The following is a 22,743-nucleotide window of genomic DNA, read 5'->3' as shown; positions in this document are numbered from 1 at the left end:
CATGGGTACAATGCGTGAAGCCCATTTCTGGTGTCCTCCGCCGCCATATTGCTGGAATATTGCTAAAGGCGGCGTAAAACTTAACTCACTTATTCTCTGTATTGTTGAATGAAAGGGCTACAACAAGGACCTGATACCATCCTCTGTTATGAGGGACTCCAACCACAGACATTCCAATCTCATGCTTGCCCGTCATTGTCAGGGCTGTGTGACACGGTCGGGGCGCGCTTCTTATTTTTTTACACTTTGTCAGTTTGTAACACAATTGTGAAGGTGAATATTTTTCTTTTTCGAAGCAATTTGATTCATTGAGTCTGTACTAAGTTACTTTTCCTGGCTTCTCGATTAATGGTGGAATTGTGATCCAGAGTTTCAATGATATGTAAAAGCGGTTTTTCAGGTTCCCACTTTATACTGAGAAAGTGTAAACACATATATAGTAGTATTCTACCAAACCCAACGATTGGAGTCATTGACAGATTCCAACTTTATGTGGAATGGAAAAAAGGATAAAGTAAAGAAAAAAATAGATATACAAAACACAATATTTGCAGAGAAATTTAATTGGATAGGAAGAATATTTCAAAATCCATTGAACGTTAAATATGTCTTTACGAGAGATGATCTATAAGATATTATTAGGTTGGCAGACCCAGTATGCATAAAACGAATGTCATACCAACGGTTTCAAATACTTTATGGAGGGATGTACTGCAGGGATGGTCCAATTTTCTAGCTAAACACTATGGAAATGTCGAATGTTCTTCTGAGATACTCTGTCAATCCGTCTGGTGGTATGACAACATAAAACTTGGTGGAAAACCTGTATGTTATTTAGAATTGTTTGAAAGAGGAATCATCTTTTTAAATGACTTCATGTACGATGAAAACATCTGTAAATTTGATGAAATTCCAGACAAATGCGATATGACAATATATTTCTTAAAATATCAGGGATTGCGTTCATCAACTAATAATTTTATTTTTTTTAAAGCATAAAAAAAAACACAACACGAAAATGTTAAAATGTCCTTTTCTTCCTTTCAATTGTCTGAAACTTGAGATTAAACAAGGCACTAAACCTTGCTATCAATCTGTATTAAACTCAAACTCTTCCAAATCTTCTGGACATTGTAAATGGGAAAACGAGTTTGATAAAGTATATACTGAATCTGAAGAAGAAGGAATCTATTTGATGTCGAAACGATGCACACAGAGTGTTAAGTTGAACTGGTTTCAGTTCAAACTTGCACATAACATTCTTTTTACAAACACAAATTCACATAAGATTGGATATGTAGACTCTCCATCGTGTACATTCTGTGAAGCTGAACCTGAAACAGTTATTCATTTGTTATGTGAATGGGAACATGCAAAGATTATGGAGTCACTTGTCGGATTGGTTAAATACTGTAAATTATCCCCGAAATCGTTTTACCTGTTGCAACTGGCACAACTCTACACAACTATCGGTATTCTCTATATATCACTGCAAGCCAAAAGCATAATTATAACATACTAGTATTATGATTTGTATAACACTTTTATGTACCATCTGTTGTACATTACCGTGCATGTTGTATGTACCTAGTGCTATTTGTACATCATAATTTAAAAACTTCACTTAAAATATGCCATGCTACCGTGTTACACAAACGATGTTGTGTATTGTTATACATATCACTGTATATCTATATTTTGTTGTACATGAAAATGGGAAAAGACTTAAATTAGAAAACAAAAAAATATAGCATGTGTTATATCCCCACCTTTTAAAAAAAGTTTTACATGACTTCGAGTAAAAAAAACTGAAAGACCTTAAGGCGCTTTTGAAGATTTTAAATGGTACACGTTTAGTAACTCCATAGCCAAATATGCAGATATCACCAGTAACTCAACTAGTTTTTGCACTCAACCGATTCATTTACGGAGTTCTGTATTTTTCAGTTCCTTGCAATATGACGTCATTGGTGCAAACTGATAAACGAATGACGTCTTCCGACCTTATAAGACCCGTTCACATAATGCCGGTGTGTGGCTGTTGCGTGTGGAACAGCCTGCTGGACTAGTCCTCTGAACGTGAAAGGGACATGCAGACATTTATCCCAGCTAGCAATTTCACGTTGTCACAAGGTTGTCCAAACGCCATGCTGCCATTGTTACAACGTTATTCTGTGGACTCCCATTTACAACGTTGTGACGTGACGTTGTGATACGTCATTTTTTACGTCGTCGTTTTTATTCGTCAATTTGCATGTTGTTGTGGTCGTATGTTTGCTGAAACTGTATCTGAAAAGTAAAGAAAGAATCTCAAACTGAAAAGTTTTACAGAAACCTCTATCGTGACACCAAGTTACTGTGTAATGGTCGATACACAACGTTTTGACAACGTACACATGTAATGTTGCTGTAACATTGTGAAATAACATTATGAATTGGCGTAATACTAACGTTGTGACAACGTTGTGTCATGACGTCACCAATCTAAAACTTTCCAAAACGTTCCGGAAACGTTGTGTGTTAGCTGGGATGCCCCTCCCTCATTCCAAAGTCGAATATGATTCAACATACATCACGAACGCAGTTGTTAATTTCGAGGGAAATTGTCTTTTTGTGATATCTCCCACTGTCATATTATCCAAAATAAGTGCTGAAAATGATATTTAGTACTTTTAATATCGAGTATTTATTCAAATTCTTCCCTTGCATTAACTGTGGATAACATTTGGACAGAACAGGTTACCAGTTCATTAGCACCAAATACGTCTTAATCTAATGGGTTTAACTCTCCATTCTTAGGTCCAAAAAACGAAGGCCTCATGATGTCATACTATTTCCACACGCAATTTCAGCTTCATACTTTCAATGTAAGAAAAAGTAATGCATATATTCAAACAATGATATTAACTAGTTCTAAAATTGCGTTTTGTTTAGTGCAAAGAGCAGTTTTTTGTGAGTGTATAATTCCTCTATAACAATGAGACAATATTATTACACGCAAGGTGAAAATGGCTTTCAAGAAAAATCACAGTTTTAAGTGACAAGTTCAACTGAGTCCGGTAATACTTTGGAAAGATTGTTTACTTCATACCGACAACCTGTGAAGATCCGGGTTATAATTGGTCTTCAGCAACCCAAACATTTGTTGTTAGAAGCGACTGACGGGAACGGGTTGTCAGGCTCGCTGACTTGGCAGACACATGTCATCGTATCCCAATTGCGTAGATCGATGCTTATGTTGCTGATTACTGGATTGCCTGGTCAAGACTCGATTATTTACAGACCACCGCCATATACTGTAATATTGCTGGGTGCGGCGTTAAACAACAAATAAACAATCACAATGAGAAACGTGACAGACAACATATTGCCTTTTCAGACTGCGTGACAGTGACTTGAATCATAACGCAGGTTTGAACCGACGTTACATTTGGACCGCCCGCCTATCATACATTTGTACGATTGTGTCTATATGCATATCGGTATATATTCCATAGTTCAGACGAGTGACCGAAACATTATGTGCAATCAGTCAGAATACATGACCCGTTGTATGGATTACAGCTTCATTTTATTCTTTATCTGTTTAAAAAACTAAGATAAAGAATAAAAAAGATGTCGTTATCAATAAAATGTGTCAGGTATGATCCTCGTCCAACTTCTAAATACCTTTCAGGAACTTTAATCTTGAATAACATCTAAACCATTACAAGTAGCACATATACATGTTATTTTATTCATAGAGATTGTATTTTATTTTATTTATTTATTTATTTATTTATTTTATTTTATTTTATTTTATTTTATTTTATTTTATTTTATTTTATTTTATTTTATTTTATTTTATTTTATTTTATTTTATTTTATTTTATTTTATTTTATTTTATTTTATTTTATTTTATTTTATTGTAAATATTGTTCACAAACAGGTTCACGTTAATACACCGATGTAAATGTATGATATGTAGATAGGAAAGGAATGATCTACTAATGTAACTTATTACACACGTGTTCGGAATATCTTTATGAAATAATTTTGCTTATTTGAAACAGGTGTTGTACAAACAGCTGAAAGTTGTGTGATCAAGCTAGGTTATTCAACGATAGTGATGTCATAATGCCGAACTACTTTACAATAATTATAAGCTGACCAGTTGCTCTCCATTCAAGCAGTTTCTGACCAAAAATATCAACCAACCAAAGCGTTCGGTTTGTGGATAATTGAAATTCATTTTTTGTATTCTGGGGATTAGTATTGTTTTTCAATTGATTATGTTAATTGTTTATTTTCATCTATAAAGTAGTCGTGACAGAGTTATCACCCTTTCGTTTTGTTTACATCCGGCATCGGCTGCCGACGAATGGCTGGTCCAGACTCGATTATTGACAGATCGCCGCCATACAGCTGGAATATTGCGGTGTGAAATTAAACTCACTCAGTCATTTATTGATGTATGTGAAACATATCTTGATATATATACCGAGAATTCACAGGACAGTAACAGTAAGGCATTCAAACGGCATGTATATAGGATGAAATTCAATCCGTACATCGTGGATCCCGTGTATGTAAGACATTGAAACACATATAGTTCGGTTCATAATTATAGAAAATTTTCATGTCAATTCGAACTCCAAGCTTTATTCATGAGCTCCACTGTTGATGAAATTTTGTTATCAGTCCAAGGGAGGCAACTCTTCTTACCTTGCTAGATATGTCAGATAAGAGTTACCTCCCCAGAAAATTAAGCAGACGACATTTTCCAAAACAATGTCCAAAATGGCTGCTGAAGAGAAAAGTAAGTTGATTTTCGAGTTGTACAATGGACGTATCACTGATGTCCATACACTGTCAGAAAGAGCAGACACTCCTCTTTCAACTGTGTACAGGGTTAAGAAGAATTTGGAGAGTGGAGCTGGGATTGTGCACAAGAAAGAAGCAGGGAGGCCTAGAAAATTGGAATGTGGAGATCGGGTCAGACTTGGTATTTTGGCTTCAACCAAGGAAAGAGCAAGAGTAGAGAGGAACGATGACTCCAGACATGAACGACCGTGTTTTGTGGTGTCAGGATTGGAGCATCATAATTTCACTGATGAAAGTTCAGTCTGGGTGTATCCAAGTATTGTTAAGATGTGGACAAAATCTGATTCAGCACCGGCACCGGCGTACCACAAGCCGAAATACAGTACAATGACCCAAAACACACGGCAAAACAATCCAGTGGTTCCAAGAGACAAATGTGACGTTGCTCCCATTTCCCACCAACAGCCCGGATCTGAATCCCACTGAGAACATTTGGGGGGATGATGAAAGAGTGCGGGTTGTGGCACGCATCATGTATGTTCAATGGCAATAGTATTTGTAGCGGCCCGCCTTTTCGATAGTGCTTCGGAGTTGCTTCCCTTGTATTTGTTGCATAAGGTTGCATCCAAGCTTTGCTAGAATGCTCGAGAACTGAGTAAGAGTTATATCAAGATTGGTTGTTGAGTTGTGCCACGGGTCTTTTCACATGACTGGATTTATACACATATGTCTGCCATCGTAGAGTTGCTTAACATTTCAAGACTGACCGTGCTTGCCTTTTCAACTGCTGTCATTGTAAACAACTTTCAATCAGTATATCAGTTCTCACTGTAAATGTCAAGACTCTGGTGAGTTAATATTTTAGATTTGTGACCCAATATTTTAGATTTGTGACTCAATTGCATTGTACTAAAAATCTGTATTGTCATTCATTGTAGCTTGCTCATTGTTTGTTCAATATATTATTGAATATTTTAGACTTGTCTGTGTTCTATTTTGCTGGTTCAAAGGGGGACTTTTAAACCTTTTAACCATAACAATATATCAACAGGGAGTAGGTAAAAACAACATGTATGTATGAATCAAGGGGATTAACAACAACAACAACAGCAATGGATGTGGTGATAACGTAGTGACAATAAGAAGAAGCCAATTGTCCATGAGGCAGAAACAAAATATACATGGTCGATAAGATTAATTAGCAATGACAGCTGGGGTGTTCTAAGCTGTTGTTTCTTTACAGTTCATTGTGTGCAGATGGGATGTGATATCCTGATCTCTGTTTATTGAGGGCTTGTGTCTTCGGATTTGAACTGTTTCTGCAAGTTTTCTTTTTGTGAAATCTTGGAGGTGTTTCGACAATATCTCTACATTGTCCCAAATTATGTTGTGATTAGGACAGTTGATGATGTGGTTTGATATTGCTGATTTTCGGTCTGATTTTGTGGTAGATGATAAGTGTTCTATGATTCTGATAGATATCAGATTGTGAAACAGTACCGCATCTACCTTACTGACTATGAAACTATGATACAAACAATACGTCACAACTACAGAGTACAACTACTACAGAGTGCAACTACAGAGTACAACTACAGAGTGCAACTACAGAGTACAACTACAGAGTACAACTACAGGGTACAACTACAGGGTACAACTACAGGATACAACTACAGAGTACAACTACAGAGTACAACTACAGAGTACAACTACTACAGAGTGCAACTACAGGGTACAACTACAGAGTACAACTACAGGGTACAACTACAGGGTACAACTACAGTACAACTACAGGGTACAACTACAGAGTACAACTACAGGGTACAACTATAGAGTACAACTACAGAGTACAACTACTACAGAGTGCAACTACAGGGTACAACTACAGAGTGCAACTACAGAGTACAACTACAGAGTACAACTACAGAGTACAACTACAGAGTACAACTACAGAGTACAACTACAGAGTACAACTACACTAGAGTACAACTACAGAGTACAACTACAGAGTACAACTACAGGGTACAACTACTACAGAGTACAACTACAGAGTACAACTACAGAGTACAACTACAGGGTACAACTACAGAGTACAACTACAGAGTACAACTACAGGGTACAACTACAGAGTACAACTACAGAGTACAACTACTACAGAGTGCAACTACAGAGTACAACTACAGAGTGCAACTACAGGCCAACTACAGGGCACAACTACAGGGTACAACTAGGGTACAACTACAGAGTACAACTACAGGGTACAACTACAGGGTACAACTACAGAGTACAACTACAGAGTACAACTACAGAGTACAACTACAGGGTACAACTACAGAGTACAACTACAGAGTACAACTACAGGGTACAACTACAGGGTACAACTACAGAGTACAACTACAGGGTACAACTATAGAGTACAACTACAGAGTACAACTACTACAGAGTGCAACTACAGAGTGCAACTACAGAGTACAACTACAGGGTACAATTACAGAGTGCAACTACAGGGTACAACTACAGGGTACAACTACTACAGAGTGCAACTACAGAGTACAACTACAGAGTACAACTACAGGGTACAACTACAGGGTACAACTACAGAGTACAACTACAGAGTACAACTACAGAGTACAACTACAGAGTACAACTACAGAGATTCGGATACTTAAAATAAAGATTAGAACGCCATGTATTTTAAAGCATGGCTTTCGATTATGCGCAACAAGACGTGACCATACGCTAAAGTAAAGCAACACAATGTAACGTTTTAAAACGTAACACGGGGTTTAAGGGGCAGTCATACGCCAAAAATAAATACATCGGACGTGTCTTGCGCTGTCGTGACTTTAGTACTATATTCTGTAGATGAAGCACATTCGGCTTCTCTATTACCAATACATAACCCTATGGGCGAACCTTCCCATCGTGAAGTACTGGCGTCACGATATTAGACACCCGGACATTGAAGCAATGCATATTTGATACACAGTTAGTGCGACTAAAAACACATGCACAAAGACAGTCAGACAGCATACACAATCACTCTTTCGTGGGTCACAAAGGACATATATCTGGAATACCCATACTGCGTATAAGCTGTTTCATGAGTCATCTGCGTGTTTCAATATGTTCTTGTCAGATATATGTTTAACATGCAAGAAAAGAGTTTGACCAGTGCGGTCTCAGCTACCTAAGAGCCGCCAAAGGTGTATAAGACAGGGTTTGGAATACTTACTGAGCCAGACAGGTACATTGTAGATACTGAAGAGGCCTTAGCTCAGCGTAGATTAAACCTTAATGCTAAGCACAGGAATGTAGGGGCGGTGGGGTAGCCCAGTGGTTAAAGCGTTCGCTCGTCACGCCGAAGACCCGGGTTCGATTCCCCACATGGGTACAGTGTATTAAGCCCATTTCTGGTGTCCCCCGCCGTGATATTGCTGGAATGTTGCTAAATGCGTCGTAAAACTAAACTCACTCACTCACAGGAATGTCTGATCCAGAATCGATTAATAATCTCGTGAAACAACTCGAATGTTACCGAGTAACAAGCTCAACAATTGCCTCAGGGCAATGACATAACTCAGTTGAGGTTGTTTGAGTTGATTTGAGTTGCCGCTTTTATCAATTATCAAAGCGGAAGGTATATGATGTCGTCTACTTGAATTGTATATGTACATGTGAAAACATGGATGTTCGAGGGGAAGTGTAAACGCTGAAGTCGCTATACTCCCCGCCTATCTAACCACCGTAATACGGGTACCAAGTTATCATACTGGACATGCACGCACTCACGCACCATTATAATAATAATAATAATAATAATAGCATGCTTGTAATGCGCTGTTTTCCATGTACAACATGCTCAAAGCGCAAGACATAGATGTACATACAAACAGACTATAGGAGAGAATATATATGATCATCTATAGGAGAGAATATATATGATCATCTTAATTATAATAACTTTATTCAACAAACAAAATCAAACTGGTGAAAATATATTTTATTTTTTTGTATACATATATTTCAAAAATTTGTACGAAAATACATTTGCGTCAAGAAACGTACTTGTAAACAGGTATGGTTTACCTGGAGGTGAGTAAACAAGTTAACAGCCATTAATATACAATAAGGATTTCTGTATATACAATATATCTTGGTGAATCTGTTATGCAAGGTGTAGATTGGAGATCCAAAAAGCATCAAGGACATTTGAACATTTACTTTCTACTGTACTATGAAAATCTAACGCTACACGATTACTACACGATTGTGGACATGGATGAGCTTGTGCGTATGAAATAAAAAAGAGAATGTCATCGTTTTCTGACGTTTCAAATTTTACAGCCTTAAGTTTGCTATAAACCTCAGAGAAGATTTCCGGGATTACAGGAGTACACAGAAATCTGCAAACAAACAAAACCCACGATTAGAAATGCAACAACAACAAAAAGAAAGAAATGCAACATAAACACTCATAACTAAATATAGACAAATTTATGTTATTACATGTGTCTAAATGCTACCTAAACTAACGCCTTGACAAGACAGTAGAAGATCGCTCAACAACATGGATAACCCAATCTTTAAGCTTCTTCGAACTCAAACAGTTTTCTATGCACGAAACTGAAATTAGGGGAGGTCTGTTTCTAATACAGGAAACATGAAATATTGAAAAGCAATTTTGAAGTATTTTTTTAAATGTGTCCCCTATGTTTCTTTCGAAAATTGTTCAAATGCAGACAGGGCAAGCTATGTTTTCTGCTGAACATGACAATCACAAAATGAAGAACAGTGTTTGGGATACATATGTCCATAAATTGTTTTACTATGAGGCTAATGTGGCTGTAAACGGTACCTCATCCAGTTCTCCTACGAACTTAGTTCCTGAAGTACTGGTCCCATCAGAACCAAAGCGCAATCCACATTCGATTATGTTGGAGTCAGATGCTGTGTGGAAAAAAGATGCAGATGACAGAATGGAAATATGTCAGAAATGAGAAGTCAAGACATGACTTTGTTTAAATGTAGAATTCTAAAAATGGTGTAGTGGGCCATTGTAGACGTATAACCTCAATTTAAGTTTTAGTACACACTGTGCAAACATTATACAGGAAGAAAAGTTCAACAGAAGTGAAATGACTTCAAGAACCTCCACTCACAGACCATGTGAAGTTACCACGATGACACTGATTGTTCGTTTTTTTATTTGGTAGTTGGCAACATCAGTTGGAAAAAACATTATGCCTTTTTTGTGATTCCTTCCTTTAACTTCAGATATTAATGAATAAGTTCGTGACAAGCACCAATGTACTCACCATACACTCTGGCTGTATATGTGATCGTTTCTGACGCTAAGGCAGCCACTATATCATAGCCGCTGTATATCAAGGTTACTCTCTTCCAAGAAAATCTCGACATGCCCTGTGAAGAAACATACGAAATAATTTTGTTAACTAAAACAGGAATAAGAATATTGTCACAAGAAACACTGTTTGTTTTGCCTGAAAGCTCTCTTGTACAATAGCAGGTACAATTTTGAATGCGACCTGGCCTGAGTACAATCACCACTACATCTTTGAAAAGGACCTATGTAGTAATGTTTTGAGTATAACAACCCTTACATCTTTACATACGAAAGATGTTGTAATGTGATGAATACAAAAAATCATTACATCTTTGAATGAGATCAGTGTAGCTGGCAAATGCTTCTAAGCAGCGTTAATGGTGCACTGAAGTGTTTTATTATTAGTGAGTGAGTGATTAAATTTAGTTTTACGCCGCACTCAGCAATATTCCCGCTATATGGCGGCGGTCTGTCAATAATCGAGTCTGGAACAGACAATCCAGTGATCAACAGCATGAGCATCCATCTGCGCAATTGGGAACCGATGACATATGTCAACCAAGTCAGCCAGCCTGACCACCCGATCCCGTTAGTCGCCTCTTACGCCAAGCATGGATTACTGAAGACCAATATTCTAACCCGGACCTTCATGGGTCTTTTATTATTACATTTCTATGACACTAAGCATACACAGCTTAATCATAGTCTCTCTGTTAATGATCGGAGTGCAATTTCACGGTAATCCTAGGTAAGGGACCAACAGGAACTTGTTTTATCTTGGAGCAGATGTTTGATGAACGTTTGAAGTCATGTAAATGTTTCTGTATGAATGATTGATATAATGTCATTGAGGTTGATATGTTATAATGCTGTTGCTTTGGACATTTTTACTACATTGTGGTATGTTGTATTTGCTGTTGAATATCAGTAAGTTCTGTATGTTATTTGTATCATTTCGTCTTGCAGTTGGTCATCAGTATGAGTAGAATATTCTTGCTGTTAGTGGTTCGTTATATGGTAACATATTTTGTGGTACGATATCGTTATGATACAACACGGTATAGTGGGGTAGCCTAGTAGTTAAAGCGTTCGCTCATCACGCCGATGGCCCGAGTTCGATTCCCCAAATGGGTACAATGTGTGAGGCCCATCTCTGGTGTCCCCCACCGTGATGTTGCTGGAAAGTTGCTAAAAGCGGCGTAAAACTAAACTCACTCACTCACTGTTATACAACACGTGTTTGTTTTTGCTAGCGGATGTCAGGAGACCCGGATGTATTGAACATGTCATGATCCAATGTTCATTCTTTGAAGTTCTAACTATGTGGCATTTAACAACAAATTACTCACCGCTGTTGACACTGGCAGTTTAACAGTGCGGCCGTACCAGGACATCACCTCAAATGTGACGTATTCGTTATCGATGGCGATGACGAGGCTGTTCTTTTCCTTGCAGTTGCTGCTACTCACCAGCACCCGACGGCCACTTGACGTGGTTGATTCTCGGTAACGGAACCTCACAATGTTAGGGTGGGTGGTGTTCCTGTTGCTGATCGAGACGTTGGCGAAGAACGTGCTGTTTTCGTTGAAACTGGCAATGCCGTTGGCAACAGTGACGTTGCTATATGACAAATAGGTTGCAAGGGCAAAGTTCAGAGATCCCTGGTTGTTGAAATTCAGCTCATAGCGAGGTCCACATGCTGAAAAATAAATAAGGTATACATGTGGTACAATGTCTTAAGCATCCGTTTCTGAAGTAAATACCCTTTTGTGCATACAGTAATGTGTGGAATTGCATTACAAACTTAAAGAACGTTGGTGGATGATAACCACGCTTTGTAAATATTTTATCTGTGCTGACGAAGATTATTACCATGGAAGGGATGTAACTCCTTTTTTGAGCGGCCAAGGAGGCAACTCATTTAAGCTCTCATAAAATATATTCTCATTTCCTCGGTTATTGATTTCATGTCTATAATTGTAAGATGTTTTTTCTTAAGGTGTAATAGTGCTAGTTGGGTTTTAACAATGGACCTTCCCCACCAAGCTCAAACGCCGTCGCGAAACTGTTATGTAGTTTATAGAAACGTACAAATCCGATCATGCGTCCTCTTTGAATGGGCAGAAGAATTGTATAGAGGGACAATGAGACTGAACGATGTTGATCGTCACAAGAGCACATTATCCCATCAGGTGTAACGCCGTGTTAACAGTCCACTACTACTGCTAGGAGCTATTAAATGTTCACTATTCATTCCTTATCCCTGTTCGGTGGCCGACCTGAGAAGATCCGGGTTAGAATCGATCTTCAGTAACCCATGGTTGTCGTACTAACGGGATCGGGTGGCTAGGCTCTCTGACTTGGTTGACACATGTCATCGTATCCCAATTACGTAGATTCGATGCTCATGATGTTGCTGATTGGCTTACATACAGGCCGCCGCCATATAGCTTGAATATTGCTGAGTGCGGCGTAAAACTTAACTCACTCATTATCAGCGGCTGCAATATTAGAAGTACCTGGGTCAAGGACGCTGCATCCACAGTCGGTGACGTCGAAGTAGGAACTGGACACACAATCCGTCGTTATCTGACCGATGCTGGCAAAGGTCATGTTGAAGGAGGCAATGTTGGTGCCCCAGACAGGGACCTTAGCACACACGGCTGTTGTTAACAAAAGAACACACCGATATAAGTCACATTGCATTGACCACACACACACACACACACACACACACACACACACACACACACACACACACACACACACACACACACACACACACACACACACACACACACACACACGTGTGTGAATTCATATATGCAGTTTATATTAGTAAAATGATCATTTCAATACACGATACATCACATGGGAACATGTAAATTGCAATCTGTCATTTAGTTTACGAGAAATTCAAAACGTTCCAACAAGTTCACTCGTTAACAGGATTCGTCCATTAAGACTACTAGTCAACTTTGAGATAGCACTGGTGTGGTTTGGGCTTCGATGGCATTGTCGCATTACTAAAGTTTATCTTGTGCTGGCCTCATCATGGCTGTGTATGGTGTTCCACATTACTCGTTCACATTCATTCTCTGCATTACCTATCTCTCCACAGGATGAAGGACATGTGTCACGACAGAAGAAGTTAGGTCTGCAGCCTTCGTCCATCACGTACATGAAGCCTGGATTGCAACACTTCGCAACTGATGCTCCTCTAGAACACTCCCAATAGGATCTGCAACCACCGTCCATCCTGTAGTGTGGCTTACACTTGCCCGTGCATCGTTCTGAAACATATACAATAATCTAAACACATGTTTTGCTTTGTTTGTTGTTTAACGCCCCACTCAGCAATATTTCACCTATATAACATCGTTTGTAAATAATCCAGTCTGAACCACACAATCGAGTGATCAACAGCATGAGTATCGATCTACGCAATTGGGATTCGATGACATGTCAACCAAGTCAGCGAGTCAAGATGGCTATGGTACTCTGTGTTCCGTCTTATTCTTTCGAACTAAAGCCTGTGGCATGCTAAGGGTCTGTGACTGTACCACCTGCATAAGAAACAAGCACGTATTTCTTCGGAGATGAAGTAAATGTTGGCACTGACATGTCTCATTTATTGGAAGTTCTAACATATCCTTCAGGGAAACAATTTGCATGACGGGCAGGATTTTTGCGGAGACGTTTGGTTTTCACTATTAAGTAGTAACACGTAGGCGTGTGCGTATTGTAAACTGGGAATCGGGGCATGGTGGGCGAGATGTCTAAGGCGCCTTGCTAGTGACCCAGGTTGCTTGAGGTGTAGGGATCGAGCCCACCTGTGACCGGTTGTAAAGACCTTGGAGTCAACTTTGTGTGCAGACTCTTTCAGTGTTGTCACAACTCCTGGTGTACAGTACACAACCCTGTGCACTTAAAAGAACCCACGAATCCGTTGGTGTGCAGTAAACTTGGACAAAGTGCTGTGACTATGTGTCCCAGTCCACCCAGCTCTGAATGGGTACCTCGTAAGGATGAGGAGGCCACAAAACTCGGTGCGCCTTATGGCTGCAAGTGTTGTATACTCCACAGAGAGTTGAGATTGATAATATGATGTGCCGTTGAGATTGACATCAAATGATCGAGGAAGAAATACCAGCGCCTTGAGCATGTACTAGCTGCGTGGATATGTGCGCTATATAAATATCCTATATTAATAATCGTACAATGTACTTTGCTCTTAGTAGAGATCTTCATCACCAAATATTTTGTCGCTTGTTATCCCTTGGCAGTGACTTCAATATGGTGCCTTCATTTCTCATTATGTAATTATAAAAATACAAAAGTTTAAACCGATGCACATTTCGGTAACGTGCTTACCAAGAGGACATGTGACCCTCCAGTTTTCGTCACACTTGAGATTGGTCTGGTCCCAGTAGTAGCCGGAAGGACAGGTTCTGTAGACGCCGATGACGTTACCGTTCGGGTTGTAGTAGCATTGGATGTACTTGTCACAGTCCATTGGGTGACGACCGTACCCCACACCATTCCTGTTCTGGGCGTTCCTACACAGATCTGTAGAGGCTGAAACACAAACCATCACATGTCTGTTCACAACCCAATAGACGCTAGAAAAGATGTGCTGAAGATGTAGCATAGGGCATTGCAGATATCTTCAAGAGGCTACACATATCATCACAAATCTGTTGACATCCTATGAAGGTGCGAGGGAAGCATCGACTAACCCTGGATTAACCCTGAAACAATTTTGCTTATGTCTGTCCGCGAACATGAAGTGCCTTCACCATCATTTGTTAAAGTAGAATAGTCAAAATCGAATGTTTGGATATATGTTTGTAGTGTGGTTTTCAGGATGTTTCGCTTGGCGTGTGCATGAGCCAGTCGAACACTGATCTCTCTTAATGAGTTAACGAACATGACTTAAAAAATACCATTTAGCATCTTTACCTTTATGTAATAGAAAGCCTAATAGTTGTCTGGATGAAAAGTGTAAAAATTGACCAACACACAATGTAGCATAGGACGGGATATATTGAATAAAAAGATACATTTTCACATTTGTGAGACAGATATATTCATTCATACCTGTTTGCACAGTCAGTGTTCCCGTAGTTGTCAGAAGCCCAACCTGGTAGGAGTATTGTCCTGCATCAGATGACGTGACGCCTGTGACTACCAAACGTTGAGTTTGTCCACTCACTGAGATCTGATACTTGTTAGAGTTGGTTAGCGGTTGTCCATTCCTGGTCCATCTTCCGTTGTTGATATTAGCTTGTGATAGTGTTATCTCAAAGACCGCTGTTGCTCCCGATGCTACATTTCGGACAGGTAGTCCACTGGTTATGCTCAACGCTGTTGAAAAAAGATGTTATTGCTATGGTTTATTGTTTTGTAATACTTGCCTTCACCGATAGATTTCTTTGTTAATTCTGGGTAAATGTAGTCATTTTTTTCAAGGATGGTACATTTGCCAGAGCCAGGATTGAGTGATGTAGGGTTTGAATTTAAATTACAATGAATTCGCTCCTTAGTTGTCAGCACCGTATCCAAAATAATTGGTCTCACCAAAGCCCTTAAAGTCTGAGACATACAAATCTCTGGAAATATCAGCCCACACATGCATAAACACACACACAAACAAACAAACACACACACACATGAACACGCACACACAGATAGACACAAACATACACACACTTGTAGCAATATGGATACACACTTGCATCAATAGCAGAAACTGTATATTCATACCTGTTTGCACAGTCAGTGTTCCCGTAGTTGTCAGAGGCCCAACCTGGTAGGCGTATTGTCCTGCATCAGATGACGTGATGCCTGTGATTACCAAACGTTGAGTTTGTCCAGTCACTGAGATCTGATACTTGTTAGAGTTGGTTAGCTGTTGCCCATTTCTGATCCATCTGCCATTGTTGATATTAGCTTGTGAAAGTGTTGTCTCAAAGGTCGCTGTTGCTCCCGCTGCTACATTCAGGTTCGTTAGTCCACTGAGTATGCTCAACGATGCTGAAAAAATATGTTATAGGTTTATATGATTTTAGCACTTGTCTTCACTGATGGATCCTTACTTGTAATTCTGGGTAAATGTAGTAACTCTCTTTAAGACAGTGCATTTGCCCGAGCCAGGATTGAGCGATGTACATGTAGGGTTTGAATTTTATCTACAATGAATTCGTTCCATGCTTTGTCTACTGAACTTAATTGGTCTCACTAAAGTGGTCAAGATCTGAGACATGCAACTCACAGAAAAACATCCAACCGCACGTGCATAAACACAAATACACCATTTCAACACCATGGATAAACACATATATTAACGTCCGTGCACACGCACGCACGCACGCACAGACACAGACACATGCAGAAACATGTACACACACAGGAACAAAGAGACACCCTTGCATCAATACAGAAACTCGAACGCATCACAATGTGCACGTACACACACCTGCAGTGTCATGGACACTATCAGAGTCACACACGTGCAAGGACATGAGAGAAAACAGTGCTGCTGAACTGCAGCCGTCGCTATGGAACATTATTCTAATGCCATCGAACTGCCAATTTGTATTTCTTCTCTGTGGTATATCTGTGGGATATGACCCAATAGGTTAATCTCATCTGCACCTTGAATGCGGAGAGTTGCCTCCCCTGTAAGGCCAGCGACCCGGTATTGGTATGTATATCCCAGCGTCGGATAACTGAACGCTTGTGATAACCAGAATGTGGTACTGTCCAGAAACGAATGACTGTCTCCCTAAAGTACCATGTACCATACATTATTTTGATACCAGGTTCCCAGTGTGACACCGCTTTGTGACAACTGGACATAAAACGTGACATCTGCAAACTGTAGGTTTAAACTGACAGGACTGCTTGACACTGACATCGTAGGGATACAAACAGAACATTACGTGATTACGTAACTAAGAAGATGATAATACATCAACAACAGTTTGATGAAATCAACACCCTTGCAGCAAGATCAACACCCTTGCAGTGGTTACCCTGTACATTCATACCTGTTTGCACAGTCAGTGTTCCCGTAGTTGTCAGAGACTCAACCTGGTAGGTGTATTGTCCAGCATCAGATGACGTGACGCCTGTGATTACCAAACGTTGAGTTTGTCCAGTCACTGAGATCTGATACTTGTTAGAGTTTGGTAGCTGTTGTCCATTCCTGAACCATCTTCCATTGTTGATATTAGCTTGGGAAAGTGTTGTCTCAAAGGTCGCTGTTGCTCCCGCTGCTACATTCAGGTTCGTTAGTCCACTGAGTATCCTCAACGCTGCTGAAAAAATATGTTATTGGTTTATATGATTTTAGCACTTGTCTTCACTGATGGATCCTTGCTTATTAATTCTTGGTAAATGTAGTAACTCTCTTTAAGACAGTGCATTTGCCCGAGCCAGGATTGAGCGATGTACATGTAGGGTTTGAATTTTATCTACAATGAATTCGTTCCATGCTTTGTCTACTGAACTTAATTGGTCTCACTAAAGTGGTCAAGATCTGAGACATGCAACTCACAGAAAAACATCCAACCGCACGTGCATAAACACAAATACACCATTTCAACACCATGGATACACACATATATTAACGTCCGTGCACACGCACGCACGCACGCACGCACACACACAGACACACATGCAGAAACATGTACACACACAGGAACAAAGAGACACCCTTGCATCAATACAGAAACTCGAACGCATCACAATGTGCACGTACACACACCTGCAGTGTCATGGACACTATCAGAGTCACACACGTGCAAGGACATGAGAGAAAACAGTGCTGCTGAACTGCAGCCGTCGCTATGGAACATTATTCTAATGCCATCGAACTGCCAATTTGTATTTCTTCTCTGTGGTATATCTGTGGGATATGACCCAATAGGTTAATCTCATCTGCACCTTGAATGCGGAGAGTTGCCTCCCCTGTAAGGCCAGCGACCCGGTATTGGTATGTATATCCCAGCGTCGGATAACTGAACGCTTGTGATAACCAGAATGTGGTACTGTCCAGAAACGAATGACTGTCTCCCTAAAGTATCATGTACCATACATTATTTTGATACCAGGTTCCCAGTGTGACACCGCTTTGTGACAACTGGACATAAAACGTGACATCTGCAAACTGTAGGTTTAAACTGACAGGACTGCTTGACACTGACATCGTAGGGATACAAACAGAACATTACGTGATTACGTAACTAAGAAGATGATAATACATCAACAACAGTTTGATGAAATGTAGATTACTATATCGTGTCTTCATTACAAAACTTCCTCATCAGGAAAAGAAAACTGAAAGTTTTTCACTTGCAGTGAATGGGATCGAACGCCACTTTGACACTCAGCCACGTAGTAATCGTAGTTCTGACCGAAGAAGATGTAGCAGCAAGACAGAAAACAGACTTCCACCAACAAACACACTCTTACTTGAACTTAAACATATGTTTGCAGCAACAGGGGTGCAGACACCCGTGAACATGCATGCGCCCTTGAGGCAACAGGAAGACAAAATTGCATCAATATGAACACCAATGCATCAATATGAACACCTTTGCAGCAATACCAACACCAATGCATCAATATGAACACCTTTGCAGCAATACCAACACCCTTGCATCAATATGAACACACTTTCAACAATATCAAGACCCTTGAAGCAATATGAATATACTTGCAGCAATATCAACGCCATTGCAGCAATATCAACACCTTTGCAGCAATATCAACACCCTTGCAGCAATATCAACACCCTTGCAGTGGTTACCCTGTATATTCTTACCTGTTTGCACAGTCAGTGTTCCCGTAGTTGTCAGAGACTCAACCTGGTAGGCGTATTGTCCTGCATCAGATGACGTGACGCCTGTGATTACCAAACGTTGAGTTTGTCCAGTCACTGAGATCTGATACTTGTTAGAGTTGGTTAGCGGTTGTCCATTCCTGATCCATCTCCCGTTGTTGATATTAGCTTGTGAAAGTGTTGCCTGGAAGGTCGCTGTTGCTCCCGATGCTACATTCAGGTTCGTTAGTCCACTGAGAATGCTCAACGCTGTTAAAAAAGTTATTATTGATTAATATTGATTGAGGACTCGTCTTCACCGATGGATGCTTATATGTAAATTCTGTGTAAAAGTAGTCATTTTCGTAGGGACGGTGCATTTGCCTGAAACAGGATTGAGTGATCTAGGGTTGGACAAATTCCATTCACGATGCATTCCTTCCCTGGTTTTGGGATTCTTTAGAGGCATTTAGGGAATATACTCGTCTTATTTTCCCTGGTTTTGTCTCCACCTTACACAGACACATAGTTTCAACACCATGGATACACACATGTATTAATGTACACACACACGCGCACACAAACATGTACACACACAAGAACAAAGACACACACTTGCATCAATACAGAAACTCATCACAATGTGCATATACATGGACACTATCAGAGTTACACACGTGCAGGGATAAGTGAAAAAACAGTGCTACTGAACTGCAGCCGTCGCTATGGAACATTATTCTAATGCCACGGAACATCAAAGATGTATTTCCTCTCTGTCGTATGTCTGTAGGATATGACCCAATACGATAATCTCACCTGCACCTTGAATGGTGAGAGTTGCCTCCCCTGTAAGTCCAGCAACTCGGTATTGGTATGCCCCAGCGTCGGATGACTGAATATTTGTGATAACTAGAATGTGATACTGGCCAGAAACGAACACCCTTCTCCTTCCATTAATGGGCAACACTACATTATTTTGATACCAGGTTCCCAGTGAAACACCATTTTGTGACAACTGAACATAAAGCGTTGCTTCTTGTCCAACCTGTAGGTTTATGATGAGAGGACTGCTTAAGATTGACACTGTAGGAATACAAACAGAACACATGCATGAACGTAATGCTACAATTTCATCTGTTTGATGAAATGCATGCTAGGACATCACGTCGTTATGTCAAAATCGTCATCAATGACGAAAAAAACAGCCTGATAGCCTTTTCATTGACAATGGACAGGATTCCGCGCCACCTTTGTTAGTACTCCATGAGCATTGTGATATGAAGTAGCATATATTACTAGTAGTAGTACCGGTAGTCGTTGGAGGAGCTTAAGACGCTGCAGCGGCAGTAGCAGTAGTTGTAGTAGTCGTGGTAGTAGTATTAGTAATAGTAATAGTAGTAGTAGTAGTAGTGCTCGTGATGGTGTTGGTGTGGGGATGGGTGGGGACCAGGGGTTGTAGTAGCAGTGGTGGTACTGATATTGGTGGTGTTTGTGTACTAGGTAGTGATGGTGGTAGTTGTGGTAGGTGGAGGTGTAGTTGTTGTGGTTTTAATGGTGGTTGTAGTGTTGATGTTGTTGTTGTTGGTGGTGGTGTTGTTGTTGCAAGTGGTAGTGGTAATGGGATTGTTGATGTGGTAGTGGCGTTGATGTTTATGATTGTGGTAGTGTTGGTATGTGTGTGTGTGTGTGGGGGGGGTTGTCATGGTAGTGGTGATGGTGGTAGTGTTGGTGGGGATTGTCGTGGTAGTGTTGGTGGAGGGGTGTTGATGTGGTAGTAGTGGTGCTGGTGGTAGTGTTGTGGGGATTGTCGTGGTAGAGGTGATGGTGCTACTGTTGCTGGGGGATTGTCGTGGTAGTGGGGGTGATGGTGGTGTTGCTGGGGGATTGTCGTGGTAATGGGGGTGATGGTGGTGTTGGTGGAGGATTGTCGTGGTAGTGGGGGTAATGGTAGTGTTGGTGGGGGATTGTCGTGGTAGTGGGTCGGGTGGTAGTGTTCCTGGGGGATTGTCGTGGTAGTGGTGATGATGGTGCTGCTGTTGCTGGGGGTTGTCGTGGTAGTGGGGTGATGGTGGGGGTAGTAGTGGTAGTTGGGGTGATGGTGGTGTTGGTGGGTGTAATGGTTATGTTGGTTGGGGTGATGGTTGTGTTGGTGGGGGTAGTAGTGGTTGTGGGGTTAATGGTGGTGTTGGTGGGGGTGATGGTGGTGTTGGTGGGGGTAGTTGTGGTTGTGGGGGTGATGGTAGTGTTGGTGGGGGTGATGCTGGTGTTGGTCGGGGTGGTAGTGGTTGTTGGGGTGATGGTGGTGTTGGGGGGTTGATGGTGGTGTTGGTGGGGGTAATGGGGTTGTTGGTGGGGGTAGTAGTGGTTGTGGGGGTGATGGTGGTGTTGGTGAGGGTGATGGTGGTGTTGGTGGGGGGGTAGTAGTGGTTGTGTGGGGGTGATGGTGGTGTTGGTGGGGGTGATGGTGGCGTTGGTGGGGGTGATGGTGGTGTTGGTGAGGGGGGTAATGGGGTTGTTGGTGTGGGGTAGTAGTGGTTGTGGGGGTGATGGTAGTGTTGGTGGGGGTGATGGTGGTGTTGGTGGTGGTGGTAGTGGTGGTTGTGGGGGTGATGGTAGTGTTGGTGGGGGTGATGCTGGTGTTGGTGGGGGTGTAGTGGTGGTTGTGGGGGTGATGGTGGTGTTGGTGGGGGTGATGCTGGTGTTGGTGGGGGTAGTGGTGGTTGTGGGGGTGATGGTGGTGCTGGTGAGGCTAATAGTGGTTGTGAGGGTGATGGTGGTGTTGGTGGGGGTAGTAGTGATAGTGGTAGAATAAGCGGAAGAGGACAAGGCAGGAAACAGACAGAATACAAATACACAGCAACTTCAAAACACACTTGCATTAACATGACCATATACTGGCAACACACACCCATAAATACACACTTGAAGCAACAGGAATACACACTGCAGCAACGAAGTCACATAACCCACAGCTTATGCACACACACATTAGAATTTTGCATATTTTCCTGTCACTATACAGAGCTACTAAATTTTACACAGTCTTTTGTTTCGGAACATACCACACTAACAAAGCTACCAAAATATTCCTGAATCAGATCACCATGCAAACCGCTAAACGAGCCACCTCAAGAAACAATTGCCGTCATATGAGCCTTATGATAGTCTGGTTCATCCAATCTTCTACGTATTTATTGTCTTAAAAGAATTCGAGAGGAAACGAATGTTTGGTCGCCATTGCTCAGTGCAATGGTGGATGAACCAAAGCACTAACAGACCGGTTTGGAAATAGATGAGGAAATATATCATTGCATCAATAACACGAGTTTTCATACTTGAAAACAAATGTATAAAGGCATGAAAAATGTTGCATTAGTCATAAGGGTATGGCACAAGCGCGTTACATGTATAAAGTAACGTATAAGGTATATTGTTGGGGGCAATGTTACAGCAAGTTAAACACATTTGGATTATACTAAGCATGACAGAAATACTGTTACCGCAGCTACGGAATAACCATTGTTCAATTCTTTCGGACGTAGCTGAAATTATTTATAAACTCAATCCGATAGAGACCCAGTTGTCTGGTGACCCACATGCAGTCATCACTGTTATACTTGGAATTGAGAAGGGCGTCAAACTTCAGTATTTCATCTATGAAGTTGCTCCTCGACCCTGACATATAATATTCATTCGCTTCAGTGCATTCCGTGGATTCAGTGACCATCATTGCTTCAAGACATTTTCATGATCCAGAGTCAGATT

The 22,743-nt window shown here is 40.8% G+C and overlaps 1 protein-coding gene across 1 annotated transcript in view; it reads right to left on the bottom strand.

Annotated features, from left to right (window-relative positions):
* Positions 1–8,789: 8,789 nt before the first annotated feature.
* LOC124268785 (titin-like) overlaps positions 8,790–22,743 on the bottom strand; it is a 32,647-nt gene continuing 18,693 nt past the window's right edge. The window contains exons 8-17 of the mRNA XM_046703808.1: positions 19,795–20,061; positions 18,982–19,248; positions 17,204–17,470; positions 14,526–14,729; positions 13,259–13,444; positions 12,671–12,814; positions 11,501–11,850; positions 10,123–10,228; positions 9,663–9,754; positions 8,790–9,210 (exon numbers count right to left, since the gene is read on the bottom strand). Of these exons, the coding sequence (XP_046559764.1) occupies positions 9,172–9,210; positions 9,663–9,754; positions 10,123–10,228; positions 11,501–11,850; positions 12,671–12,814; positions 13,259–13,444; positions 14,526–14,729; positions 17,204–17,470; positions 18,982–19,248; positions 19,795–20,061 (1,922 nt within the window). The 3' untranslated portion in view covers positions 8,790–9,171. The remainder of the gene's footprint in view (positions 9,211–9,662; positions 9,755–10,122; positions 10,229–11,500; positions 11,851–12,670; positions 12,815–13,258; positions 13,445–14,525; positions 14,730–17,203; positions 17,471–18,981; positions 19,249–19,794; positions 20,062–22,743) is intronic.

The sequence above is a fragment of the Haliotis rubra genome, unplaced genomic scaffold (genome assembly GCF_003918875.1).
Source record: "Haliotis rubra isolate DU_JTF1 unplaced genomic scaffold, ASM391887v1 Scf14, whole genome shotgun sequence".
NCBI lineage: Eukaryota > Metazoa > Mollusca > Gastropoda > Lepetellida > Haliotidae > Haliotis > Haliotis rubra.
The sequence above is the reverse complement of the archived record's forward strand: the minus strand, read 5'-3'. Positions and strand labels throughout refer to the sequence as shown.